The 27699-nt window shown below is 40.2% G+C and overlaps 1 protein-coding gene across 1 annotated transcript in view; it reads right to left on the bottom strand.

The window, feature by feature from the left end:
* Nucleotides 1-27699, bottom strand: part of STPG2 (sperm tail PG-rich repeat containing 2) — a 400844-nt gene that overhangs the window by 352732 nt on the left and 20413 nt on the right. The window contains exons 5-6 of the mRNA XM_074993576.1: nucleotides 8804-8919; nucleotides 6292-6403 (exon numbers count right to left, since the gene is read on the bottom strand). Of these exons, the coding sequence (XP_074849677.1) occupies nucleotides 6292-6403; nucleotides 8804-8919 (228 nt within the window). The remainder of the gene's footprint in view (nucleotides 1-6291; nucleotides 6404-8803; nucleotides 8920-27699) is intronic.

Raw genomic sequence — 27699 nt, 5'->3', positions numbered from 1 at the left:
TCATAATTCTTATGTGTGCTTTATACTAAGTTTTTGTTCACATATTTCAGAATCCATATAAAAGTAAAGAATCAGAGACTCTTTAAGGCCTACCTTGTATGTACACAATTTTTTTTTTTGGCAAATGGAAGGAAATTTATGTCTACTCTTTGAGGATAAATAGTGCTATTTTTTCCTAATATATATATATATCCAGGAGGACTGTATTTTAAATTACCTTTTCAAAACAGATTTAAATTCACAGATGATATACTATTGTTCCCAGCACTGTAATGATTAAAAAGCCTCAGATTTTTTGCCTGAGGCTACAAAAGCTGTTCAAGATCCAGTGAATTCAATCTACATGAGTCTGAGTATTCACTTCTGCAGAAAACCACTGACATTACACTAAAAATGAAACTTACTGTACATGGTTGATTGATTTATAACAAAAGCTTTCATCGATTGATACTAGAAGGGCACTTAACAGTTTGGCAAAGTTCAGGAAAGAAAAGGAAAAGGCTTAAATGAATTTATCTTGTGTATTTATGAGAATGTTTTCAATGTGATCTGTTACTAACGGACCGTACAACAAGGTGAGAATATACTCTACTTCAAAAAAATTAAGATGAGTGTTTATACTATAGCAATTACATATACGAAAATAGTTCTAAAGACTAGAACATTTGTATCACTCCCCCATGAACAAATTATTTAATTGATTAATCAGAAATATTAATGACAAATCAAATCTGATCTTTAGGCACTAATAAATGTGCTAGAATTATCCATAATGATACCCTCCAGTTCCAATTACTATTACAAAAGTATAATACGGTTATGCAATGAATATGCAATGCAAATGCTATCATCTGTGAGGAGTAGCAGATCTCAAACTCATGTCCTCAGACAGTGGTCAGGCTATGGTTCTCATCTGGCTGCTGTATGGATCTTGTGGAGACAGTGGCTGACACAGCTCTGGCTATATCCACAAAGCTCCTGATCGTGGAGGCATCCAGACCCACTAATTGGCTTAGACACACTACTTCAGCCTGAATCGTGTACAAGGATGTTGTGTGAGCAAATAGGTGAAATCGTAGTTGGCTACCACATCAGACCCTGCCTATTTGCATCACTCCTGAACTCTGTCTTTCTGCCAGGTCTTGGTTCTTGTCCTCCTTACCACAGATACTTCTCCACTCCAGGTTCCTGCATTCCTGCCTCTCTCCAGGTCTTTTCTTCTCCACTCTGCCCTCGACCACAACTCTGGCTTCAGTCCTTGGCTTGACTCTTGACACCATCTTCATATCTGACCCATCTCCAGTTCATGGCTCCCCACACCAACCACTCTGCGGACCACCCACACTCCAGTCCTCAGCATTCCTATAATAGCTATAGTCAAATTATGTTAAAGTTAAAAATGGAAGTACTTCAAAGACTAGAAATGCAATAAATGTCAGTAATATTTTAATTCTGACCATATGTTTTTGCCTTAACTTTAGCCTTTAATTTGTTCCATATGTCCTCTATTGTTGTACATTGCTCAGATTCATTCTAGTCCTGAGAGAACAAAAATATACAATTGTAAAAATAACATATCGATATAACACAGGCAATAAGATTAGGATTGTACAGACAACCTTGTCTTCGGCATTTCCAAATTCTGAGGGCTTTGTTTGGCAACCTTCTCCCATTTTATACGTATTACACACACAGGAACATTTTGTAGGTTGGGATGGTTTGTTTGTTTGTTTTTTAAACGAATTTGTAGTGCTTCAAGGGTAACAGATGCTACTTTCATTTGTAAGTATCACCCAATGTAATGTAATAGAAGGCAGGGCTTCTTCAGACCCGTGACTCATTCCTCATCATATGGAACACAGCCCTCACCTCAATCCCTGGACATCTTCCTTAAATATGCACCCATGCAATAAAATATGCCAATGAAACATAAACAAATCGCTAGTTCATCAACCAGTATGAACACACAAACTTGTACATTTTAAACCCTTATAGCTCAGACAAAGCCAAGCAGATCACAACCATACATCTCCTACAATCTAGAGAATTAGGCCTTGATTTGCTAAAGCACTTAAGCACATACGAACTTTAGTAAATGAATAGCCTTTTTGAAATGAACGGGACTACTAGTGTGCTTAAAGTTTCCCATATGCTTATGTACTTCATCTAAGTGGCAGGGGTGGGGGGGAATATAGACACCAAATTTCAAGTTCATATTACCTACTGTTAAGGCACTAGACATGGTAAAGAAAAACAAACTTTTTTTTTAAATAAAAAAGTATATTTTTCCAACTCTTTTTGCCCATAAAATGGCTGAACCATTGTTACGCAAACCTTCATGAAATACCCTGTCCTGGCTGAGAACCATCAGACTATATATAATTCAGCCCACAAAACAAAAGCTTGACAAAGATTCTCAGCACCTGAAAATGGCTGTCTACAAAGGAAAAAAAAAAAAACTATGCAACCTTGTCTTAAACTAAAATACTCTCTTTTTACTTCCATTATCATATATAGTAAAGTCTGAATAAATTTTATGTAAAAAACTGTTTATTCTACATTAATCAAACCACATGACATACAGTTTAATTTCAGATTAGCCTGATGCACAAATACCTAACAAACAAACAATAATACTGTAAAGTAGCTTTCTTACATTACTGATTATTATGCAGAGTAGCAGAACCACTTGCTGTCATTCTCTGAAACTAGATGTCAAACAGTGTCCAAAATATGCTGTTTAAAAACAACTAATACTAGTGGGAAGGGAAGGTGTAGATCACTTTTCAGGTCATTCCTAAGTATTGGCGCCATCTAGTGAAACTTTACCAGTATCTCTAGAATACTGATCTTTCAGAAGTTCATTGCCACAAATGATTCCAAAGAAACTATATTCAAAACAGATGCTGAAAATTAAAAGTACTCGTTAGAAGTATGCCAGAATCAAACCTTAACATGGTACTTTTCCACATTATTCAGAAAATCTGTGGAATGTCTCTCAACACAATGCACATATCCTCACTACAGTAGATACAAGGAAGATATTCAAAATGAGCCATTCATGGGATGGTACTTGGTCGAGCCATGAGTGCAGGGCTCTGGACATGATGACCTCTTAAGGTGCCTTCCAGTTCTAGGATTCTTTTTAGGTGACAAAACTGTCACCAGACTTAGTGTCAATAGAGGAGGTCTTGGAACAAAACTGATAAACAGTGATAAGTCACTAAGACCGGACACTGAATAGTAACAACGAGGGAACTGTGTTAGTCTGTACTCCAACAAAACAAAACTGCAGAAATGTAGCACTTCAAATGATTAATTTGGTGATGAGCTTTCGTGGGACAGACCCACTTCATCAGATGAATCTCATTTCCAATACAGACTGACATTTATAAGTAGAGAGGACCAAAAAAATTGCTATAAAAACTGTCAAATCAAGTACGTAGGACTGAAGGGGGGAGTCAGGAGGGAGGGGGATGTCAAGTGTTCTGCCCGAGATAATTATAAGCATCAAAGGAAGGGAAGCAGTCCTTGTAATCAAAACAAAAAAGCAGTCCAGTAGCACTTTGAAGACTAACAAAATAATTTATTAGGTGATGAGCTTTCGTGGGACAGACCCACTTCTTCTTCTTGATCTGAAGAAGTGGGTCTGTCCCACGAAAGCTCATCACCTAATAAATTATTTTGTTAGTCTTCAAAGTGCTACTGGACTGCTTTTTTGTTTTGATAGTATATAGACTAGCATGGCTTTCTCTCTGTTACTAGTCCTTGTAATGTGCGAGGTAACTGGTGTCTTTGTTCATACCACATGTTAATGATTCTAATTTGAATATGAATTCCAATTCACATATTTCTCACTGTAATCTGTTTCTAAATTCTCTTTGTTCTAGGACACAAATTCTCAGGTCTTTAAGAAAATGGCCCACTCCACTGAAGTGTTCACTGACCAGCTTATGTGTATTGAGATTCCTGATGTCTGCTCTGTGTCCATTTATTCTTTGGCGAAAGTTTTGCCCAGTCTGTCCAATGTACATAATGGCAGGGCATTGTTGGCACTTAATGGCATATATAATGTTGCTGGAAGTGCACAAGAATGTGCCTTTGATCCTGTAACTAACATGGTTAGGTCCAGCAATGGTATCCCCAGAATAAATAGGTGGACAAAGTTGGCAGCAGGGTTTGTGGCAAGGAAAAGTTCCAGGATTAGTATTACTGGGGTGTAGCCTGTGATTGCTAGTGAGAATGTTTCTTAGGTTAGGAGGTTGTCTATAGGAGAGAACAGGCCTGTCACCTAGGACCTTCTGGAGTGTAGCATCATGATCTAGAGTAGGATGTATGTTTTTAATGATGTGTTGCAGAGGTTTGAGTTGGGGGCTATAGGTGATGGCAAGTGGTGTTCTGTTATTGATCTTCTGGCCCCACAACTAATATGACACCTATTTTTAAAAAGGCTCCAGAAGCATTCCTGGGAATTAGGGTCTGGTAAGCCTGATTTCTGTCACAGGCAAATTGGATGAAACTATAGTAAAGAATCATAACACAGATGAAGATGAGTTATTGTGGAAGTGTCAACATGACTTGTGAAAAGACAATCATGTCTCACCAATTTACTAGAATTCTTTGGGTGAGGGTGGTTAAGTCCAAAACAGACTATGAAGAGTTAAAAAGGGATTTTCCAAATCTGAATGCCTGGTCAACAAAATGGCAAATGAAATTCATGTTTGATTAATGCATATTGAAAAACATAATCCCAATTACAAATACAAAATGGGTAACTATTACCACTCAAGAAAATATCTTGGAGTTGTCATGTATAGCTGTCTTAAAACATCTATTTGATGTTCAGTGGCAGTAAAAAAAGTAACGGGATATCAGCAACCATTAGGAAAGGTTAGTATAATGAGATACAAAATACACAACTACTATATAAACCCATAGTGCTCCCATACCTTCTCTCCTGTCTGAAAAAAGCAGACTGTTACCCCAGCATCAAAGCACAAGTAATTATCAAAGCTTCCCTCTCCTAAACCAAGTACGCCAAAGCCAGAGTGCTGGCACTGGATAGATCCCCTCTGAAGTTAAAAAGAGGTGCAGGGTCACCATGCCACCACATGTCCCTGTTGCTTGTTCCTTATTCTCTTACAACTTCACTTCCCTGTCCACCACAACTCCTTCAGGGTTCACTCCACTGGCCACTGTCTCCAGATCCAGACCCTCCCCGCAACCATCCAAGATTGCTGCAACATTAAGTATACCACTGGATGATTTAAAAAAAAAAAAAAAAGAGAGAGAGAAAAACAATTCCCCCTGCACCCAAGAAGTTCATTCACAAATTTAATTAACACTTTCTTTAAACAAGTGTCAGCAGCATAAAAGCATGTCCTCTGAAATGGTGACGAAAGCATGAAGGGGTGTATGATTGTTCAGTATATCTGGCACATAAACACCTTGCAATACCAACTACAAAAATCCCATGAGACCACCTGTTCTCACTTTTGGGCAATACTGTCCACTAAGAAGTAAGCCGTGTTATCTCCTGTAAAAGTAAACAAACTTGTTTGTGTTAGTGACTAGCTGAATAAGAAGTAGGACTGAGTGGACTTGTAGATGCTAAAGTTTTGGGGGGGGTTTTTGAGTGCAGTTATGTAACAAAAACTCTACATTTATAAGTTGCACTTTCATGACAAATAGATTGTTTTACAGTATTTATAAGAGGGGTGTTGAAAAATACTATATGTATTTTGTTTAGCATTTTACAGATGCAAATATTTGTACTCAAAATAATACAAAGTGAGAAGTGTACACTTCATATTCTGTGTAGTAGATTAAATCAACATATTTAAAAATATAGAAAAGCATCCAAAAAGATTTAATACACTTCAATTGGTATTCTATTGTTAACAATTAAATTAAAACTGCAATTAATCATGATTAATATTTAAATAGGTTAATTTTTCAGTTAATCCCATTAGTGAAGTGTGATTGACAGCCTTGCTTAAATATTTTCCCTTTTATTATTTCTCGCAATAAGAACAAAAAGCTTGAGCCACTTTAAATGAAATATTTCTTCTGCTGTAGGGTGACATGTAAGAAAAGGGAAAAGGAAGAAATTAAACGTGAGGGCAAAAAGCTCAATGAACAAGCTACTGGTTTTTCCTGAAGACGCTCTTTTCTGATATTTCAATATGACTTGCAATCCTTTCATTCTGTCTTTACAGTCTTCAAATTTCAGGGTTTCAACCCTGCAGTAAATTATTTTAATGTTCTAGTAAATAGCTGAATTGGTATTACCTTCTTTTCTTCCTGTAATACTATTATTTCATGATACCGTGGGACATGGGGTTCATATTTTTTCTTGTCCTCCTTTCTGATGTCGACATTCTCGTAATGCAGTGCACTTTCCCTTTAGAAAATTTAGAGAGAGATTTATGAGTCTTCGGTTTTCAACGCCTGAACATGTAAATATGCACAACGAAAGCTTTTTGCCCCTTGACTATATTAAAACCAGCTGCTTTTTCTAATATTTAATGAAAGACAGGATTATTCACTAATCGGAATGTACAAACATATATTACATTCACACTGTAAACTTGTAGAAGCCACACAATCATGTTTCACTAATTTCTCATGTTCAAATGTAGCCATTATCACAGGCTGAGTCTAGCAACAATGCCAAAGAGAAAATGGTAAAAAGCGAAGGTCAGACAAAGATTTCTGTCCTGTGAGATATACGAGCATTGAAAAGCAAAGCCTCAAGTGACTTATAAGTCTTACTTTAACTGTGGATTTAATACCGTAACCTGACAAGATCCGCCTATTATAGCATGAACTTATTAAAATGCAAAAGCCTCCCAGTGTTTTAATAGTGACAATGCTCAGAAGAGAACGCTTCATAATTTAAATATAGAGACACACTGATTTCAAGAAAATGCTCTCAAAAGATACAATTATTTCTATTGGCTACATAAAATGTTATCTTCTTGCCTGGCATTCCAAGAGACCTACGGAATGGCTGAAAATTATTAAAACACGAAAGATACTTGACCAACAGATTAACACCAATCAACCTGTAGCTAAGGAATGTTAAAATTGGCTGTAAATACTCCGCCACTTACTAATCAATTCACTACTTCTTCAAGCATCTTAAAATTCTATGGCAGTGATCATGATCTTATTCAGCAGATCATTTAAGCACGTTTAATTTAAAGTACATTCTAAAGTTCTATAAATACAGGTCTCAATTCAAGAAAACAATGAAGTACAGACTTAAATCCATCAAGAAGTTTAATATAATTCTTTACAGAATTAAAACTTTAGCCTACCTGCAGTAGAATGTTAAACATTAGAGCACTAAGACAAATTCTACCCTCAAAGCTCTTCTTATTGGCTGACCTGAATGTGAACTAAATATGCCTCTCTCAGATTAGTAACACATTAGTTACTGGTCCTATAAGTAGCAGATAGAGGACAAAAACATATCTAAGGAACTTAAGAGCCCACTTAAAAATTAGATCAAGCTAGCTATGTTGCTCAGGGTTATGAAAAATTTCACATTCTGTGTAATGCATTTAGGTAAAACTTACTTTCCAGTGTAGACACAGCTACATCAGCAAAAGGATTCTTCCTGTGACCTACTTACTACTCCTCAGAAAATATGATGAACTACACTGATAGAAAGTCCCTTTTAATGCAGAAAACATCTACACTATAGTGGTACATCTACAACACCACAGCTCTGCCACTGCAGTATAGACATATCTGCATCCTGTTTCAAAATTGATTCAGGCACTTAGGGGCAGATCTATAAATGCATTTAGATATTTAAAGATGAACATCTTCACAAAACGGGATTTACTGAAGTGCCTATGCGGAGTAAGCACTTAAATACCATTGCAAGTCATTTATAAATTAATGACTAATATACAAGGTAGAAAGGAATTGAGCAGTTGCTCAATCATACCACACTAAAGGACCAGGAACAAATTTATTTTTTAAATGTTATAATAAAGTTAAAGAAGATTCTTTATATAACAGTCTAGGTGGTTAGTGGCAACCTAACAAATGGAGTAAGGCCGAAAGAATCTTTATTTTTCCCTGAACGTGGCAACAGGTATATGAAACTTAGTCAGGTACGAGTATCACTATCTCTCTCATTCATTGTCCTATGGAGTGCAGGTTTTCTATTCTTTAGTATACAACTTTTAGTCAGAGAATACCAGACCTTCTGAAGGAAGTTTATAGTTCTGCAATCACTGACTACACTGCTTGTCACTAAGACGAACCATTTTAATCCTATTTTCACTGGTCTCAGACCATAGCAACATAGGTAATTCTTACCATAAAGTTCCCAGTTAAATAAGTGGAATTGCCTCCAGATTGTTTGTCAACGTTAATGATCTATTTCCATATCTTAAGCTGTGTCCCTCAATTCTCAATAATTACTGGCTTGGGATAGATAACCAATCCTTTCAAATTATTTAATTTGACTTGAATTACATGACAGTTGAAATTAGAGATGTTAAACAGTTAACCATGAAGCCTTCCAGTAAACAAAGTATGCCTACCTGTTAACCTGCCCTCACCAGTGAAGTCTGGCAGCAGCCAGCTGTATGGGTTGGAGCTGTCCTGGCCCTGGAGGGGCTGGAAGGTTAGACAGCGACACCCCATAGTTGCAGCTACAGCAGGGCCAGGCAAAAGGCACTATCTTTTAACCATTTTAGAATTCTGAAATGAAATTAATCTGAAGGCCCTCTCTTTTTAGATTTAACAGACATAAAATAAAAAATGGTATGTTGTTACTTACAGAGTTATGTCATACTCTCCAGGTCCAGGCCCTTCCTGAGCCTTAAATTCACTATGTTTTCCTGTTGAGCTACCAAAATGCACTCCTTTATACTTCAAGACAGAATAAGTACCATTCTGAAAAATACAGATAGAGACATTTTACAGTTTGTGCCCCAAATTATCTACCCCGGTCTCTAAAAAAATTATAACCTTAAAAATACAGTTAGATCTGTGTCTCATGTGTTATCCAAATGTTATTACGGTGCATTGTGGTTTGTGTGCATCAAAGCTGATCATATACATTTCAGAAAACCTTGTTTTTGTCTAAATCTGCTAACTTACGAAAAACAAACATTTCCTGGAAGCAGTTCCATTACAACTTCTGATAGACAGAAGCGATGTTTCCTGCCTACCTGCCCACCTGGCTCCTTGGCACCTTGCTAAGCTAGAAACCTTAGAGCTGGGGGGCGCCACCCCCCTTCAGTTCACCAGGTAGACTACTCAGGACCCAGGTAGGGTGCCCAGCTGACTGACACAGAGATGTAGACTGTGACAGTGAGTACTGAACTTGACATAAATCCTGTCAATTTCATTCCTTAATCCCTGGTGTGAAAGTAATCAGACTTTTGTCTGAGGGGGCAGCTGGAAATCTCAGGGATCATAGCTCATTTTGGTGACACAATGCCTTGGTGGAATACTGTGGAATTTTAGTACCATCATCAAGGGGTGAAATTTTGACTCTTCATCTTAAATTGGGACAAAATATTTCTGAAAAACCAAAATTCATTTTTCCTGCCAGCTCTTAATGCAGGTAGCTAAATATGGAAGTAGGATTTCTAAATTCACGTCTCCTAAAATGACCATGTTTACTTCTGTATTTATTCAAGTTAGTGCCCTCATTTTACCTTTCACATACAGCATAGCTCTCAGCCAGACACTGGCACATCAGGTCTATAGCTTTCTCAGAGACATATCCATAACTGATGTGAAAAAGCAGGTGCTCATTAGTCGTTCTTTTCCATAACACAAGGTATAAAAAGGACACATATCCCAAAACTTAGATGCGACGTTCTGGACCAACTAATGTGCTTTTTTGCCCTCCATGCCACTCACCCATTAATTCTCCAATTACACCATATTTATGAAGCCATACACTCATCACTCTAACAGTCAAGTGCCTATCCTCTCATATAACATGTAATAGCCTTTGGATACAGTAGACCAGAAGAGAGAGGTCTCTTAATGAAAGGCATGCCAAACAATTTAAATGGAAGCCAGCACTTTGAAGTTTAATACTTCAGAGTTGCCATGGGGGAGAATTGGCTTAATGAAGTGCTGCATATGCAGCGCAGCACTTCATTAATAATCCCCTAACACCCTACTTACCAACCTACCTTCGAAGTAGGCAGGTAGTGTAGACAAGCCCTATGTTACATCATTCTGCCCTACCACCCATTCATGTCATGCTTCTGTTTCACATCTGTGTCTACATCACTACCTAAATAAATAATTTACACTGGTCATGAGTTTTAAATGGCTGCAGAAAATATGTTCAACTATGTAATACTCACTAACTTTGGTTTACAAGGGCTTTGTGAAAACCTATTATTTGGTTTGAGTTTTTAACATCTCAGTTTTGCATTAATATGTACTCATATATCTGGGTGCATCTGAATTTCACTCAATTTCATGTCAAACATTTAGAAGCACAAAACGTTAAAGAATAACTATTGGAAACAAAGACTGATTTTCAAAGGTGCCTAAAAGTTTGGTATGAAACTTGAGAGGAGTTGCACAACTAACCCTAAAGTCCCTTTGAAAATCCCAAACAAAAAGATATAAACATTTTTACAACAATTTCAGAAACCTAAAAATTGGAGCCACAACGGACATAACCACTTTCTCAGAAACATGATAGGATAATGATCCTTGGATATACACTACTGCTATACGAGACAGATAAATTAGGTCAAAGTGGAAAAGGTGGCATATTAGGCAGATACAGTAGCTGAGCCTCAAGTCAAGGCTACCATAAGGCCATTTTCAGCTGCTTAAAGAAGAGCCAAACATAAGTCATTTCATCTGAAATTTCCCATTTCTGGTCTTTTGAGTTTTTTTAAAACTTTGTTCTTAAGAATTGATTAACTGTTTTTGGCAAAAGTTAGTGAAATACTGGTAGCTTTCCCCACATTGAAAAACATTTCTGCTTCTTTGAAGAGCTCGAATTCCTCCATAGTTTGGAACAGACACTTGATCAACAAGGAGGAGGACAGGCCTTGAGTCAGAGCCTGTTGATCTCCCCAGGAAAATCTACCCAGAACTTCCTGTCTTATAAGCCTCAGAAAATCATCTTCCCTGATGAGAAAGTGCTTTTTAGAGGTTTGATGGTAGAATCTTCAGACATTCTATCCATGCTAGAATAACCCAGGCTCACACAACACCTACATGATATACACCAACAAAACTCCTGTGGATTTCTTTGTAGGAGGCATAGAGAGGGAATTTCAGGTAAGGCACATTCTCAACAGCATCTTCTTCCCTCTGGCCTCGAGAAAGGAGTCTTTTCATTACTTCAACCGAGCACCTTTCAGTGACCAGTGCTCATAATTAGGTACAGTTACTATTGAACAAGGTCTCAGACTTGGGTAAGCAAATGTTCTCATTTTACAGAAAGGGGACTTGACTTAGCTTGCGAAAGAACACTTCTGTATGCTTAGCTGTACTGTTTGAAACTACTAAATCAGAATCCCTTCCAGAACCAGGACTCAAACCAAGGAGTCTTGATTCCCCAACATTCTTCTGATGTCTAGCTCAAGTACTCAGCAATCTTTATCACCTTGTGGCACTCTTGTGGCACACTTCAGCACTCGTTATAATTTCATGGCACCCCCAATGACACCCACACCCTGAGACTCACCAGAGTCATTGCCACCACTGCTGCCACATCATCTCCCACCAAGTGGTGAGAAGTGTGTACAGAGCAGTGGATGGCACATGGCACACTGGTTGCAGCATACTGCACTCCCCTCCTGGTGATGGTTTGAACCCTAGACTCCTGGCTCCCACCACCCACCCTGGGGGTTGGAAACAGAACCCAGGATTCTGCCCTCCAGCCCACTGTTCTAACCACTAGGCTAGACACCCCTACCCCTCCTATGTGGGGACAGAACCCAGAAGCCCCAGCTCCCAGACTCCCTAAACCACCTCCACTCTAGCCACTAGTCTCTCACCACTCCCCTGCAGGTGGGGGATAGAACCTGAGACTCTTAGCCTCCAGTCCCCTGCTCTAACCCCTAGACTCCCACCTCCCTCCCAGGACTGGGATAGAACCCAGGAGCCTTGGCTCCCAGCCCCTCTTTCCACTCTAACCTCTAGATAGTTATGTAGGTCACAGGCAAAACTGTACTAAAGCTTCCAGCCTATTACTGCTGCCAGTTACTCTCACAGCCTAAGTAGTAGAGATCTAGCCTGTAAATCTTGAGGCTCTGGATTCCAGTTTTGCTGATGACCTATGAGTAAGTCATTATACCCTGGTGGAATGTGCAGTATTTTTCCAGCTTGCTTTTTAAAAAAAAATACAGTAAATGGCATTTAAACACTAAGGCTGCATCTACACTACATTCCCCTTCACAAAGGGGATTGCAAATGTGGCTGATAGAAAATGCAAATTAGGTCCTAATTTACATATTGAAGACCTCGATTGCATAATAGCAGCCACTTGTTCTGGAAGCGTTGTTTCTGAAAAAAACAAAACAATCAGTGTAGACAGGTACTTTCGAAAACAGACCCCATTTTTGAAAGCACCCTTCTTCCTCATATTTTTCAGGAAGAAGGGTTCTTTTGAAAATGGGGCTTACTTTCGAATGAACTCCATGTACACTGCTTTTTTTTCTGTTTGTTTTTTTGTTTTGGTTAGGTTTTTTGTTTTTTTCCCAAAAACTGCACTTCCGGAACAGCAAGTGGCCGCTATTATGCAAATAAAGTGTGTGGTGTGTAAATTAGTGCCTCCTTTGCATTTCCAATCAGCTGTATTTGCATCCCCCTTCTGAAAGTGGAATGTAGTGTAGACGCAGCCAAAATGAAAAAGATTAAAGTTGCAAAGTCACTCCTTCAAAAAAGTTAGCAGAATTATTAGTGTTGTCCTTGCGACCTTATGAGTCTATGCTTATGGTACAGTCTTTAGTTACAGGACTGCATGCTTCTCCTACATGAACTTCGCCTTACCTAGCTCAAAGGTCAGCGAGAACAAAGCAGAGGTTTGGAAGAAGTATTGTGTTTCAGGCATTGCACTAAGACCTAGATTATCTGGTTTCTACTCCTCAATCTGTCACAGACATCCCATGTGATACTAGACAAGTCTCACAGGGCATAGGCTTACTGCTCCATCAGAGAAGTTGACAGAAAGCTGGAGATTTTAGCGGCTGGGTAAGGCAACTATATTAATTTTTCTGCTAAAATACTCAGCAATGAAAGTTTTACATTTGTCAGTATTATCCATCCCCTTTAGGTTTAAGAATCAAAAATCCACTGAATTGAATGAGGGACTACACATCTCTCAGAGATACTGATTCAGGCTACCTGCAGACTCAGGTAGATGACACTGCATCAGTTACACATCATTCCTTTCAAGACCATAACACTCACAGTTAAAGTCATGATTGTTTCTCTCTCTCTTTTTTTTTTTTTCTTTTTAAAGAAACAACAGATTCTGGAGCATAGCTGTGTGGCAAAGGGATAGATTCTGAAGCAATCAAATATACTAAGCCCTGCACATAGTACCATTTTTCCAGTGTTTGTATTCAGCCAAACAAATCCACAAGAGCAGACAAAGAATTCTCAAGTGACCATACAGCCAGATCGTGCGCACTAAAATGTCCCTAGAAGGGACAGGACCAAGGGTGCATGGGGCAGGACCCATGGCAGTCAGCCCTTAGCATCACTCGGACCGTGGCACTCCCCCCTGCCTCCAGCCTTCCAGCTTAGAGTCATGAGGAGAAGCCCTTCCAGAGCACTTCAAAGGGACCCGGAGCTCTATCTGCCACCATTGCCATGCCAGGTACCAGGGCAACTGCTCCCTTTTTCCTCCCGCATTGGTGGGCCTGGCTGCAGAAGGCTCTCTGCCCAAAACAAAAGGGTGGAGATGCAATGGGTCAGGTATAAGGTCAGTAGAATGGACACTGTCCCCATTGCAGTCTCTTCAATCTCACAAGGTAAACAGAACACATTCCAGACTGTATTAACTTTTCTGCATTTCTCCCCCCACTAGCGGTCCTCAGGAACTGCCATGTACATGGACAGGGATGGATGGTGGCGATTGTATACTAGTGGTAAACTTGAGGCATAAGCTACAGCGAAAGTACAAGGCCTCTACATGGAAGGCTCTGGCCTCCTGCAGATCTGAGGATATATGACAGGTTTGCAAGCAGTTTTTCCACAGGATGAGATACCAAAGTCTGTCTTCATCCATGTAACATAGACAAGTCAACAAGAGGAATTCTTTACTGAGATTTGTGTGTAAAAATCCCTTCCGCTTGTTTTTAAAGCACTCTGGGACAAGCTGGCTCAAAAGTAATTCAACACAGTTACTCTCTTCTTCCCAAAAACAAGTTCCACTTCTAGGCTGTGGCCACACTACCCCCTCCTTTTGGAGGGGGCATGGTAATGAGTCACGTAGGCTGAAGCTCACAAGGCACTGCTATGAATATGCAGTGCCTCATTAGCATAATGGCAGCCACACACTCTTCGAAAATGCTGGTTTTGAAATGCACACTGTCCATGTAACCAGGGGCCTTTTGAAAGCCCCTTCTTCCCAAAACCAAATGGGAAGAAGGGGCTTTTGAAATCAGGAGGGTCATTTCGAAAGGCCCCCAGCTACACGAGCAGCATGTGTTTCAAAACCAGCCATTTCGAAGCATGTGCAGCTACCATTATGCTAATTAGGTGCTGTATAGTCATAGCAGCACCTCATTAGCATCTGCCAAAGTGGCTCATTACCATGAGCCCTCCAAAAGAAGGGTGTAGTGTGGCCACAGCCCTACTGTTACTTGCCCAGAGAATAAAACAACACATTGCCAAATAAGTACAAAAATTCTTGGTAGTAGAATGCATATTTAAAATGTTTGATCTTCCCTAAATAGCAATCTACATAACAAATAAAGTACAGATTGAGTCTTTCTACTCTGGCACCTGACCAGCACCAAACAAGTGAATTTTCAAGGCCAATATCACCTAGCAGCATTACCAACACTTCCACTGCTTACGTAAGAGTAAATTAGAGCTAAATAACAGCACAGAACACTGTACGCCAGGGCTGGTGGCTGTAGACAAACTTAATGGGACCATTGGAAACTTGGTCACGCCCATGATAAATGGCTCACTGAAATCATGCACAATTACAGATATTGCTAGATGAGAGAGTGCCGAACTAGAGAAGTTCAACCTGTATCTCATATATTTTCAGGTTAACCCAGAGCCATCAGTATGAGCCATAAACGCATCCACATGTTTTCAATTGTGTAAGCAGGCATGGGGGGGAGTGGTCCCACTATTGTGGGGAACTTTCCTGGTTTCTATACTACGCCGGTGAAGTGGACCAGCAAAAGGATCTGAGTCCTCGCTCCCACTCCATTTTCCCAATGGCCTCCCTGACCTTGAGGGCTTCCTTACCACTCCTCTGAGTAGCAGAGTCCCTGAAATCCTAGCAAGGTTGGGCCTAGGTTTCCTGGGGCTGAATCCCCAATCTTGGAGTCACTTAGGGGAGGGGCTAAGGTGTCTCCACTCCAGGGTTCTCTCTTCAAACTCTTCTTCTCTGAGGGACCCACTCAAAACCCAGCTCACCAGGAGGACAGGACCTGGCCTCCTGATTCCATTGTTGGCCTGTGCAACCTGTCAATCTGGCTGAGCTGGAGTGTTGGTCTCTTTCCACCGTCACGGGCGACGGTCCATCTCCTGGCCCTGGTTTCTCATGGACCCTTTCCCTTTTAGTACTGGGACCTAGACAACCAAACCCCCCACACTGAGTTTTAGTAAAGGGCCAACAGTGCCCTTATACTTGCATACGAAAAAAAAAATTATCCCCAGAAATGCAATCTGAGTTAGCCTAACTGTCCATTCAGCCTTTGCTGTAGAAACACTACCTTTACAATACCTTCAAAATTATTCTTTGCCACCACTGTAACCAGGATGTTTGTCCAAGCAAATACATGGGTTAGTTTAGTACACAGGAAGGTTGATTAGCAAAAGTTCTTATCAGAAGGATGATCTTTTCCCATCTCCTTTTCACAGTATGTGCTTGACTTCAGAGAGTTGAAAACATGGGAATAAAGTTTCTAACACAGTTTTTAACCTTTCATCAAAAATACATAATTCCTGGACCGATTCTACTCATTTACAAGGGGTATCCACTATAGACTGCAATTCAAATGCTTACACTTTTTACACTGATTTTTGTGAACTGTTACAAAATTAAAAAAACAAAATATTTTTTCTTGTGCACCTCTACCTCACTATCACCTGCATAGGACACCACTATTACATGTATAGAAAAAAATTAAATAAATTAGATTCTTGGTGATCACTGCATCTAATTTTTACAGTTAACAGTGCTTTAGCACCATCAGGTGGATTCTGTAAGGCAACCTAGTTTAACATATAGCCATAACTGTAATAATGCCATTGTTCAGATCTGGCTAGAGCAGACTTTTTATTTATTTATTTATTTATTTAAACTGGAAAAGATTACACCCAGATCAACTTGTGGGGATCCGTGAATAGTACAAAGCAGATCCTTCCCAAAAGTAGGAAAAGTTAGTTCACTTGAATCACTCTGTCTAGAAGTCAGAGGAGCCCCCAAAGGTTAATAGTCCTGATTACCAACACACTGTCAGTGATCTGTTGAGATTCTGAGTGAGGCGTGGTCTCCCAACAATCACTCTTCATTTGTTTGATAACCTAGTGGATGCACTATAAATATCCTTCAAATTGAATCCTGTCCAGGAGAATGGCAGCTGTGAGAACAGCAAAGTTGTGGAGTACAGAGGGAATTAAGACATACTACTGCAGTACTAGTATACACAAAAGCTACAGTAAGGATATCAAGGTTCCTTAAGAAGGAAAAAACTCAAGTAGACTGTCCTTTTACTGGGACATCAGTTCATTCATATGTTTTTGCTTTTCTCTTAAGGGAAGCAATACCTGGCAAGCAAGTAACTTCAGAAAGTATAAGAGCGTTTTGCCAATTCTTAAATTCTCTTTAGAACTATATATTAACTATACATATACATTGAACTTTATTTATCCCGAATGTCCCTGTTATTTATACAACAACATGATAGAGTGTTATCCAATAAATAAAATGGATGGTGTATATGAAACTTAAGAAACATTAAAACATCCAGCAAGGATCTCCTACTTCATACTAAGTCTGCTTTAAAATTATTATTTTACTGCAATCAATTGGAGTTGTCTCATTAATTCAAATAAAGCAGGATATCACTTTATATTCTGAAAATAGCTCCCATGAAAAACTGAACAGACACTGAACTAAAATATTTTCTATTAACTTTTAAAAATTCAACACACTGTGACTATGTCTACACTTATATTCCTATTTTGTTTCAGGAAGAAGGGTTCTTTTGAAGATGGGGTTTATTTTCCGAAAGAGCCCCATCTACACTGCTTTCTTCCTTCCGAAAGAATCTCTTCCAAAAACAGATATGTAAATCAGTGCCTCATTTGCATTTTCAATTTCCCTCATTTGCACTCCTCTTTCAGAAGAGGAATGCAAGTGTAGCCATAGCCTGCATGATTTACAGGAACATTATTTGTCTTGTTCCTTTACCAATTTGTTTTCAGCACATATTACATAAAAATTAATGGTGGTAGGAAAGAAAACTAATCAGATATGTAGTAGTAAAAAAAAATCTTAAGCAACAGATGTTCAGCACTATATATGTTACTTCAAAATATTGTTATACCTTTAGTCATGCCTTGTACAATCAAATGTTTACAATGTATGATTTGCTCAATAAGCAGCTATAGACTTGCTTTATTTAGTTTGAAAATGTTCAAAATAATTTTCATATGTGCGCTTTACACACATTCTTAATTTAAGTGCCCTCTTGACTTGGGCTTTAGTTTAGTTTAGTTTAGTTTAGTTTAATTATTGGAAATCGAGTATGGAAGGAAGAGATCTATTTTCATGTATTATATGTAATTTATTCTGTACTCAAAAATGTGTTAAGCACTTCACAGAACAGATATAATGGTACAGACCCTATTCCAAAGACCTTCAACTATAATTTTTAGAGGATGGTATGAGGAAGAAAAAGGGTTACTGTAATCAGATCTTTTCAGTTATGATTTGTACACATCTTGATGGTTCTATCAAAGTTAATTTTCACAGTTACTCATTCTTCAAGACAATATAGAACACTCTCTTTTTACAGGTAAGGATGAGGAAAATGAAAAATACTGAATATTCAGTATACAGAGTTAAAATCAGACCAAGTAGGAAAACAAGCAGTTCAAATGCATCAATCAGAAAAATTACATTTTAATTTTTTTAACTTTCAAAAATATAGGTAGTGTTACCAGCAGCTTGTTGTCTGAGCTCATTGTGGCAGGGTAAGTCTTTCCTCACTTCAAGATAGACACTACCTAATACGCAAAATTTCAAGAAATAGAAACTAACTGCTTTAATGACAGATTAAGCCAAAGACAAACCTCTGAGTTGGCAGTTTAATTATGTGTATTTGGATTAAAAATATACATGCAACTTCACCTTCTGGAAGGGGGGGTATGGCAAAACAATGAGTTGAAAAATACAGAAGCAGTTTTAATGACAGATGAACAAAAGTTCATCATCACAGTGATGTGTTCTACATGTCACTGTATTTTAATAACCTAAAACTTTCTCCTCAGCCACTATAGCTTACTTCATAATTATGCAGACCTTTAATATTACTACTGTGGCATGAATATCTGACAAAATCATAAACTTGTATAAATGTAAATGAATCACTGAAGCTCCTCTACTTATGGTTATTGAACAACCTTCATAGAGAATTTACTTTTAATTACTAAGCTCGATGGCTCTGACAAAGATTAATCATTTACACATTTTTAGTTCTTGAGATTTCTTCCTAATGGGCCACGTCTACACTAGCAAGTACATTTGAAAGTAATGTTGAAAGAAGGCCATCTTTCTAAATTCCCCGTGGAGTGTCGACACCATGGGTTCCCAAAATGGGGGGGTGCACCCCCCTTGGGGAACATGAAGAAATTATAGGGGGAGCGTGAGGTGACTCAGTCCCCTCTTTCATTCCCCCCACCTCCAAGAAAGAGCCCACTCTCAGCCACGGAATCAGTTGGACTCAGCCACTAACAATTGAGTCCTCTTCAGCACGCAGGGGCGCTGTGAGCAGCTGCTGCCATTTTACGTGGGTGACCCTGCAGCCATTATAAGGAGGAGACGACTGCAAAGACGCACATGGAGTGACCTCCTGCAAACATGAGTGAGGGCTGGGGAAAGGGGAATGGCAGCCTGTGGGCATTTGGCTGGGGGAGGGGAATGGAGTAAGGGGGGGCAGGCGATGCCTTGGCTTGGGGAGGGGAGAGGAGAGGAGAGAGGCTTGGGCAGCTGGACCGTGGCTTGTGCAGAGGAGATCTGGAGGCTCAAGGACGGGGGTCTCTGGCTCAGGTGGCTTGTATGTGGAGAGGGTGCTCATGGGGCTCGGGCAGCTGGCCCCAGCAGTGGGCGGCCCCTGACTCAGGTGGGAGGCTGGCCCAGGACATAGGCGGCTGGCCAAGGCTCTGGTGTCTGGCCCATGGCTCACAGGGCTCCTGCAGCTCAGGCCAGAGGCTCACAGAGCTCAGGGGGTAGGCCTGCAGCTGGTGGGGCTCAGGTGTTGGGCCCATGACTCAGATAACTGGCCAGGGCTCTGGCAGCTGGCCCACAGCTGGCAGGACTCTGCCAGCCTGGGCTGGAGGCTTGCACGGCTCTGGTGTTGGGCCTGCAGCTGGCAGGGCTTTGGCAACTGACCAGGGCTCCAGCGGCTGTCCCATGGCTCATGGGGCTCCAACGATTCAGCCCAGTGTGCCTGCGGCTAGCATAGCTCAGGCCAGCGGGCCCACAACTGGTGTGGCTCTGGCAGCTGGCCTACAGCTCATGGAGCTCCGGCGGTGGGTCAAGAGCTCAGGCTGGTGGGACTTGGGCCAGCAGCTCGGGGCAGCTGGCTGGGGCTCTGGTGGCTGGCCCACAGCTTGCGGGGCTCTGGCGGGTGGCAGGCCCGGGGCTTGGGCAGCTGGCCCTCACAATACAAGGGAAGAGGCTTGAGCGGCAGGCTCGCAGGGCTCCAGCGTCTGGCGTCAGCAGTGCAGAGCTCAGACAGCTCGCGTACATGGCTTGGGCACCGGGCCCGTTGGTTGGGAGGCTGGCCCGCAGCTGGCACCTCTGGTGGCTGGCAGGGGGCTCAGGCAGCTCGCCAACTGGGCCTGCACCAGATACCCGCAAGATGGGGCTGTGCCATTAGCCTGGCTGGTCCACAGTTGGGCTCCAGGCTGAGATCGGCGCAGTGTCTGGCACTCTGGTCAGGGCTGCAGCTGATCTGCTGTGCCTGCAGCTCTGTGGCCATGCTGGCAGCCCAGCTGGGGCAGAGCTGGCACCCATGTGGCCAGGGCCATGTCCAGCATGGGGCTGGAACCAGCCTTCACAGCCCATGGCAGGAGCCCAGCAGGGGTCAAGGTCTGTCAGGAGGTAAGGGGGCCCCGGGGTTGATGGGTCACTAAGAGTCGTGTGGTTGGCATGCAGCTTGAGGGGGCACGGCTCCATTGAGTCACTGGCTGTTTTTGGGGTTGGGGAGTAGTGTGGGGGGGTGGGCGAGTAGGGTGCCTGGCTGCAGGGGGCAGCACTTGGCTAGGGGTGGGGGTCATGTGGAGAACCATAGGGGAACAGAGAGGGTGGTGGGTGGGGTCTTGGGACTTGCCCTGACATTTAAGAAGTGATCTTGGGCGTAAAAAGATTGGAGACCACTGCCTTTAAAAACTTTTAAATATCAAAATTTCATATCACAAAATATGATTTTCCCCCCTTTTGACGTGTAGGGGTACTGCTTCAGTGGGTTGGAAGGCTGAAGAACAATGTAGAAGGCAATGGAACTTTTTCAAACTTTCTAGCACACTCATGGGACTGTTTGGGACTATTCTATCATGGAAGTAGGTAGCCAATCTTCCGCAGTTACTGGTGGTGGGGTACACAAAAGGCAGCACACATCCGTACATAATAATACTAAATAAACATTTGCAATAACTTATGAAAGTAACTTGAATCCATTAAATTTATTCTAATCAGGAAAATTATTTTTATAGATTTTAATATATTATGGCTGCAATTAAGAAAAGGAAGTGCGATGAAGACTACATTAAGTTTGGCTTCACTGTCATAGGACAAAAAGAGATAGATCATCCTCAATGCATAGGATGCCACACAGTTCTCAGCAATGACACCTTGAGACCTAATCATCTTGGGTGACACCTGATGAAGAACCACAGCGCTTTAACAGACAACCCAAAAGAGTATTTTGCTGCTAAACTTCAAAATTTGAAAAAGCAAGAATCTGGATACTACTGGAGCTTTTCATCAAGCATGAGCCAAAGTGATAGAAGCATCTTGTGAACTGTCATTGCTCATTGCTAAAGCCCCAGCTGATATTTTGCTTTCCAACAATTCCGTAAAATGTCACATTGATGACCTGGCAGAAGATCGTAAACTTCAAGTTGCAGAGGCAGTGTTAGCTTCTCCTTTTCAATGCAATGATACCATAGATGTAGCACAATGCTGTCAATTTCTTGTCTACATGCCATTCATTAACAATGGAACTGTAAAAGAACTGCTTTTTTCAATGGAATTGATGACCGCATCAAAGGCTTCTGATGTTATGAAAATGATTTCTGACTTTTTTGAAGAAAATAGACTTTCATAGTGAAAACTGGTTGGTGTATGCACAGACAGTGCTCCAGCGATGCTTGCCGCTCGCTCTGGAATTGTGACATTAGTGGAAGAAAAAAATCTAGCCATAACCACAACTCACTGCATCATATGCAGGCAAGCATTGGCTTCTAAAACCCTTCCAGATGACCTCCTTGACTGTTTGAATTTAGCCATTAAAGTTGTCAATTTTGTGAAAAATGGTGCTTTAAATACTGGACTTTTTGTTGCTCTTTGCACGGATTTGAGAGCAGATCATAAAACACTTTTGTTTCACATGGAGGTACGAAGGCTCTCCAAAGGTAACATGCTTTCCAGATTACTCAAACCGCAAGACAAAGTGGAAATTTTCCTCAGGCAACAGAAGAAAGAAGAGTTATATCATGCATTTACGAACCAAACATTTCAACTTCCACTGGCATACCTCATGGACATTTTTGAATCTTTGAACAACCTCAGTTTGAAGCTGCAAGGAAACAACGCTGCAAACATTATAACACACCATGATGCCGCTAAAGCATTTATAAAAAAAATCCAGCTTTGGAGACGTCGAACACAAGCTCAGATGCCTCACATTTTGTCTTTTCCAACATTTTCATCACTCGCAGAAAATGAAGGCTTTCAAGAAATTTGTAAAAGGATGTGAAGAACAAGACTCTGTTTCATCTGGACTGCCTTGCTGATGAATTCATCCACTACTTTCCAAACAACTTTTCTGGCAACCCCATTCATAAATTAGTATGCAATCCATTCAATGCTGATGTCAATACATTGCCAGAAGTATTGCAACAACAAGGATTCAAACTAAAATATCATTCAAGTGCAAAAGATCATTTTGAAAACTCAATCGTGGAAGAATTTTGGATAAAATATTTCCCAATGTACTCAAAAGTTGGAGAAGCAGTGCTACATATTATTCTTCCATTTTCATCAATGTACTCCTGTGAAAAAGCTTTTCCAAGTTTAGTCACATTAAAAACAAAACAAAGAAATCGACTGGATGTTGAAAATGATTTGCATTGTGCACTTTCATCTTTTGAATCTAGGATTTCCCAACTTGTGAAGAAAATGCAGCATCATCTTTCACATTAAATTCATTTTGTTTCTGCTGTTTCTGATATTAAATTACATTTTTATTAAATTATCGGGCCAAGAAAAACTATTTGTGTTTATTTTTATTTTTAAATAACATTTTTATATCATTTTTTGTGTTTATTTTAAATTACAAATTGAATTTTTTGTTAAAAGGGGGATGGATGATGGTAAAGAAGAGGTGGGGGGGCATGAGGGTTTTCTCAACCATCAGAAGGGGGAGGTGTGACCCATGGAGGGCATGTGACACAGCCATGGCGTACCTCATTCAGGACAACCCCAACAGTGGCCCTGCCCACCCCATACCGGTGCCTGAAAGATCAGTGATTGTCTGGGGTGGCCAGTTTCCAAAGGGTGAGTGCCACCCTTTTCTGGAGTGGGATCGCTGGCCTCATGCGGGTGTCGCGGTGCTGGAGGACTGGGGCGAACCAGTGATACAGCTCCAGGAATGTCCCCTTGGTCATCCTGAAGTTCTGTAGCCACTGGTCATTGCCCCAGTCCTCCAGCACCAGCCGGTCCCACCAGTCACTTCTTCTGGGAAAGCCCCACAAGCAGCAGATGACCCAGGGGACTGGGTCACATCACACCCCCAAGATGGCCACCAGGGTGGCTACCTGGAGCCAGTGGGGCATAGCAGCCAGCACTTTCAGCCAGTGCGCTGGCCATGGCCCCAATATGGGGGAGCTAATCGCGGTCTATAGGCAAACCCAGGATGCCTCCCCGACTCTCCCTCCCTCTGCCTGCCTGGGGACAGCTAGCTGGCCCTCAGCACATGCAGGTTGAGGCTCAGGGTCGGGGGGCCTCAGAAGGGCTTGGATGCCATGCAACCGTGCCCGCAGCATTTCCTGGCCCTAATCTTTCGAAAAGGCACCCTGGGCCGTGTGGACGCTCTCTTTCGAAAAAGCAGGAGGGCCTTTCGAAGTGGTGCACTGGACCTTTTCTCCCCACTTGCCTGTGTGGACGCTCATTGTCGAAAGGCCATCTTTCAACATTCAGTTTCGAAAGCCATCCTTTTGAAAGGGTTTGCTAGTGTAGACACAGCCATGGTGTGTTACATAGTATTTTTTTTCCATTCAACCCTGAAATTCTTAAACATTTAGAAATATGCAAAAATCTTAGTCCACAAACATTGACATCATGAAAGAGCATTTTAAGTGATACAAGCAGTTCTCCAATTCAAGCAATTTTAAAGGTGATCCACTAATTTCCCATTCCTTTTCAAACTCAAAACACTTTAAAAATCATTGTCTTTACATACACAGACTAAAACTCTATACTGAAAACCATATAAATTGACTATTGCTTAACTCGCTATACTGTAGATTACTCAGGTAAAATATCCCATCTGTAATGGAATTAAAAAGCCTTTTAGAAATACTGTCATAGACTGAAGAATAAATTGATGCACTCTTAATAACCCTAAATCACCAAGCTCTTTATGCCAAGAAGTGTTGACAATACCAACTTCAAGGTCATTGTCAACTTGGTAAGTCATTAGCAAATAAAATATGGCTTAATTGAAGCAAACTCAGCAAGGAGCTGCATTATTTTAAGTGAACACTGCAGTATAACTTGAAGAAGAATTACTAATCGCCGCTCCCGTTGACAATGAAACAGATGAAGAAGGTGCTTTGTAACTCTTTTCTATGACTTTCCCGTAATTAAATATGGAAATAGATTCCATGAAGAATTAAAAGTCCCAGAGTGCATTAATTTCAGGCACTAATGGACTGCCTTCCAATGTTACAGCATGCAGGTAGTTCCCAGCATGTTTCCAACGTTAGTTAATATATCAGTGGCAGACTCCAGCCATATTCTTAGCTTGAATACCCAACTTGGAAAAAGCAGCTTTGGGAGGATTCTATATGGAAGCAAAATATGTATTTCATATTCTGAAATGTCACCTGAAGCTTATGTATAATCAGTCATAAAATGGCTTGGATTAAAATTGTGATGTAATTGCTTGAAGATGCGAACAAACTAGCTACAAATACATGTTGGGCTTATGGAGCCTTTATAACAAGCTCACTAAACCACTTCAGAAAATATGCAATTTGAAATAAACTATGCATTTGTACACACGTATTTTAAATTTTAAAGAAATCTAAAAAAAAAAAATCAATGCACCTGATTTAACCATTTTTCTCCCTTTTTCCTGGTCTGAGCAGCTAAATGACTTCATCTTCATAATGGAAATAATGTTTTGGCAGATCCTTTTACTTTTTACATAGGGAGCAGTCCAGGTCAGACCCCTCCATTTTGCTGCTCTATTCATCCACTTTGTCCTCCTTACATCGTACCACCATAATTCCCTCCAAGCTTTGGGGCAAACAGGCCAATTTTCAAAGAGTTCCCTTAGTCCCAGTCTGAAACTCCCATCAATACATTTTTATAGCAGCTTCCAACATGAAAATAAAACCCTATTTTTAAAATAAACTAATCTATTTCAAGCACTGTGACACCAGTATGAACAATTTAAGTATTTGATTTTCACTCTGATGTAATGTATTTATATTAGTCTAATGTAATATGAAACATATTTTTATTAAAGACTCTGCAGATCTCCATCAGTATCAAGGAAGGAGCAACTAATTTTTATTAGTACTGCATATAAGCCACCTCAATTCACCAAAGCACTTCCACTGTAGTCATCAAGAATACTCACATGCTTCTAGCTAAATACTTGCTTAAGTGCTTTGCTGGACTGAAGCCTTAGATCAAGCTGAAACTCAGGCTTTGTCTACATAAGTTTAAGGACTGCCACTTCAGTGTTTATCATGGCAGTGTAGTCATAGCAAGAGCTCTCCTAGCACTCCAGGAAACCACCTCCATGAGGGGGAGCAGCTAACAGTGCTGAATTAGTCACAATGCTGTAACTTGCTGTGCTCAGTGAGAGGGAGGTTTCACACCCGAGCATGAAAGTTTCAACGCGGTAAATTGCCAGTGTAGAAAAGCCCTCAAAGTGCTTTGGAAAATCAATTGCTTATCTAAAATCATATTTGAGGGAAAAGACTTGGCCACCACAAGGTAGGGACATGAGAACAGTAGAGGATGATAGAAAGAAGGATCAGAAGGGAAGGTCGGTCTAAAATACTACTCCCATTAATATAATGAGAAGCTATACAGCTCTCTCACACATTCCATTAGTAAAGAAACTCAGTGATCTAAGAAAAAGAATACAGAAACAGAAAAATGGACCACAACAGGCACTTCATAATGACTACACAAATATGGAAAGGAGTACCTGAAGTTAATACATCAACTTTGTTTGGGGTTTTTATCATTTTATTTCTTTAATATTGTTTTATATTCTGTTGTTGAATGTGAAGTACTTCAGCCTTTTGTTGGATGAAGGGAAATAAGGAAAAATTATAAATTAAACAGAAACAACTTCTGTAAATATACAGGTGTTCTAAAAACAATATGGTCAGAAAAGTTAATACAAAAAAGGAACATGTTTATTAGTACAATAAAACTCTCCAGTTTTGAAATGCTGGCATATGGCTGATCTGTATACTCACAGATGAAAATGCTGGCTGGGATTGTTATTGCTTATGTAGCCTCACAAGCAATATTTTCAAAATCAAGATATTAATAAATCCTACTGACCCTACTTATAGTATTAAGCACACATGGCTAGAAATGTTATTACCTATAATATAACAACAGTTTTGATACTGAAACTAAAGTTACAAATCGCAGCCTCATAACAATGCTAAGAGAATCCACAGGACAAATGAGCAACTGGCCAGTTGCACCCTCTGAGCCCAGTCAGACACAAAAGAATAAGACACTTAAAAATGATTACATCTATCCCAAACAAAGCTTTAAGCCAAATCAATGGAGTTTTAATGTTGCTTTCACCCCTGGTCTCTGCCCTTTACCAAAAACTATATCCTGGTCTAAAATCAGGCTAAAATGACCCAGGAAATCTGACAACTCAACTGCACAAGCACAAAAATATGCTGAACTGACTCACTGTTAACTTCTTGTGACCTACTCCTAAAGAAAGTAAGTTAGAGAGAGAGGAATAATTGGCAAGATTATCTACACTCAAGTCCTTATATAGAATTGCACTTATGTACCTGGCATAGAGAGGAGTTAATGATAACCACTAATAGGAAAAACAGTATTCTTTGGTATTCCCTTCAACATGAGGGTTTTTTTCCTTCAACCAATGAAGGATACAAATCTAGTTTGCCCACTGAAGTCCAAAGCTCTGATAAAACTTCTGCAGATCTTTGTCCTCCTCTGATCACAGCACATTACCTCAGAAGCAGGCAATGCAGTATGAATACAATCAGGTATGTCTACAAAATAGATAGAAAAGCCTCACAGTGCAAAAGACTTGATCTTGTCAGGGTGAAGACACCCAAATATATATGCATGTATGTATGTGTGTGTGTATATACATACACAAACACACATACAAAGATCCAATAGTCAGGACTTTGAAAAAAATGTTAGTGGTGAAGAAAACGTTCAACAACTTCACTGTAGCCACACCAGTACTTTAAAATTTATGACAGTTGGCATTTATAAAGCAACCTGTACAATATTCTTTATCCAAAGAATTAGAAACTCTATTGTGCCCATAATCTCAATATAGATAAAAATATTTAAAAGTGATTCATATTTATCAGTTACTAAATGACTGACAATTTTTAAAAAAATAAAAGCCATTTTAAATATTTTGGATACCAGGATACTTTCATTTATTCTTTTACATTTAGAATGAAAATTTGTCTATATAAATAGAAATGGTTAAGTTATACAAAAATAAATTTTGAATAAAACCTTGTATAGCAAGCGTTTGCCAGAGTGCTACACCTAACCCC

Source organism: Carettochelys insculpta, chromosome 4, assembly GCF_033958435.1.
Source record: "Carettochelys insculpta isolate YL-2023 chromosome 4, ASM3395843v1, whole genome shotgun sequence".
Lineage (NCBI taxonomy): Eukaryota > Metazoa > Chordata > Testudines > Carettochelyidae > Carettochelys > Carettochelys insculpta.
The sequence above is the reverse complement of the archived record's forward strand: the minus strand, read 5'-3'. Positions and strand labels throughout refer to the sequence as shown.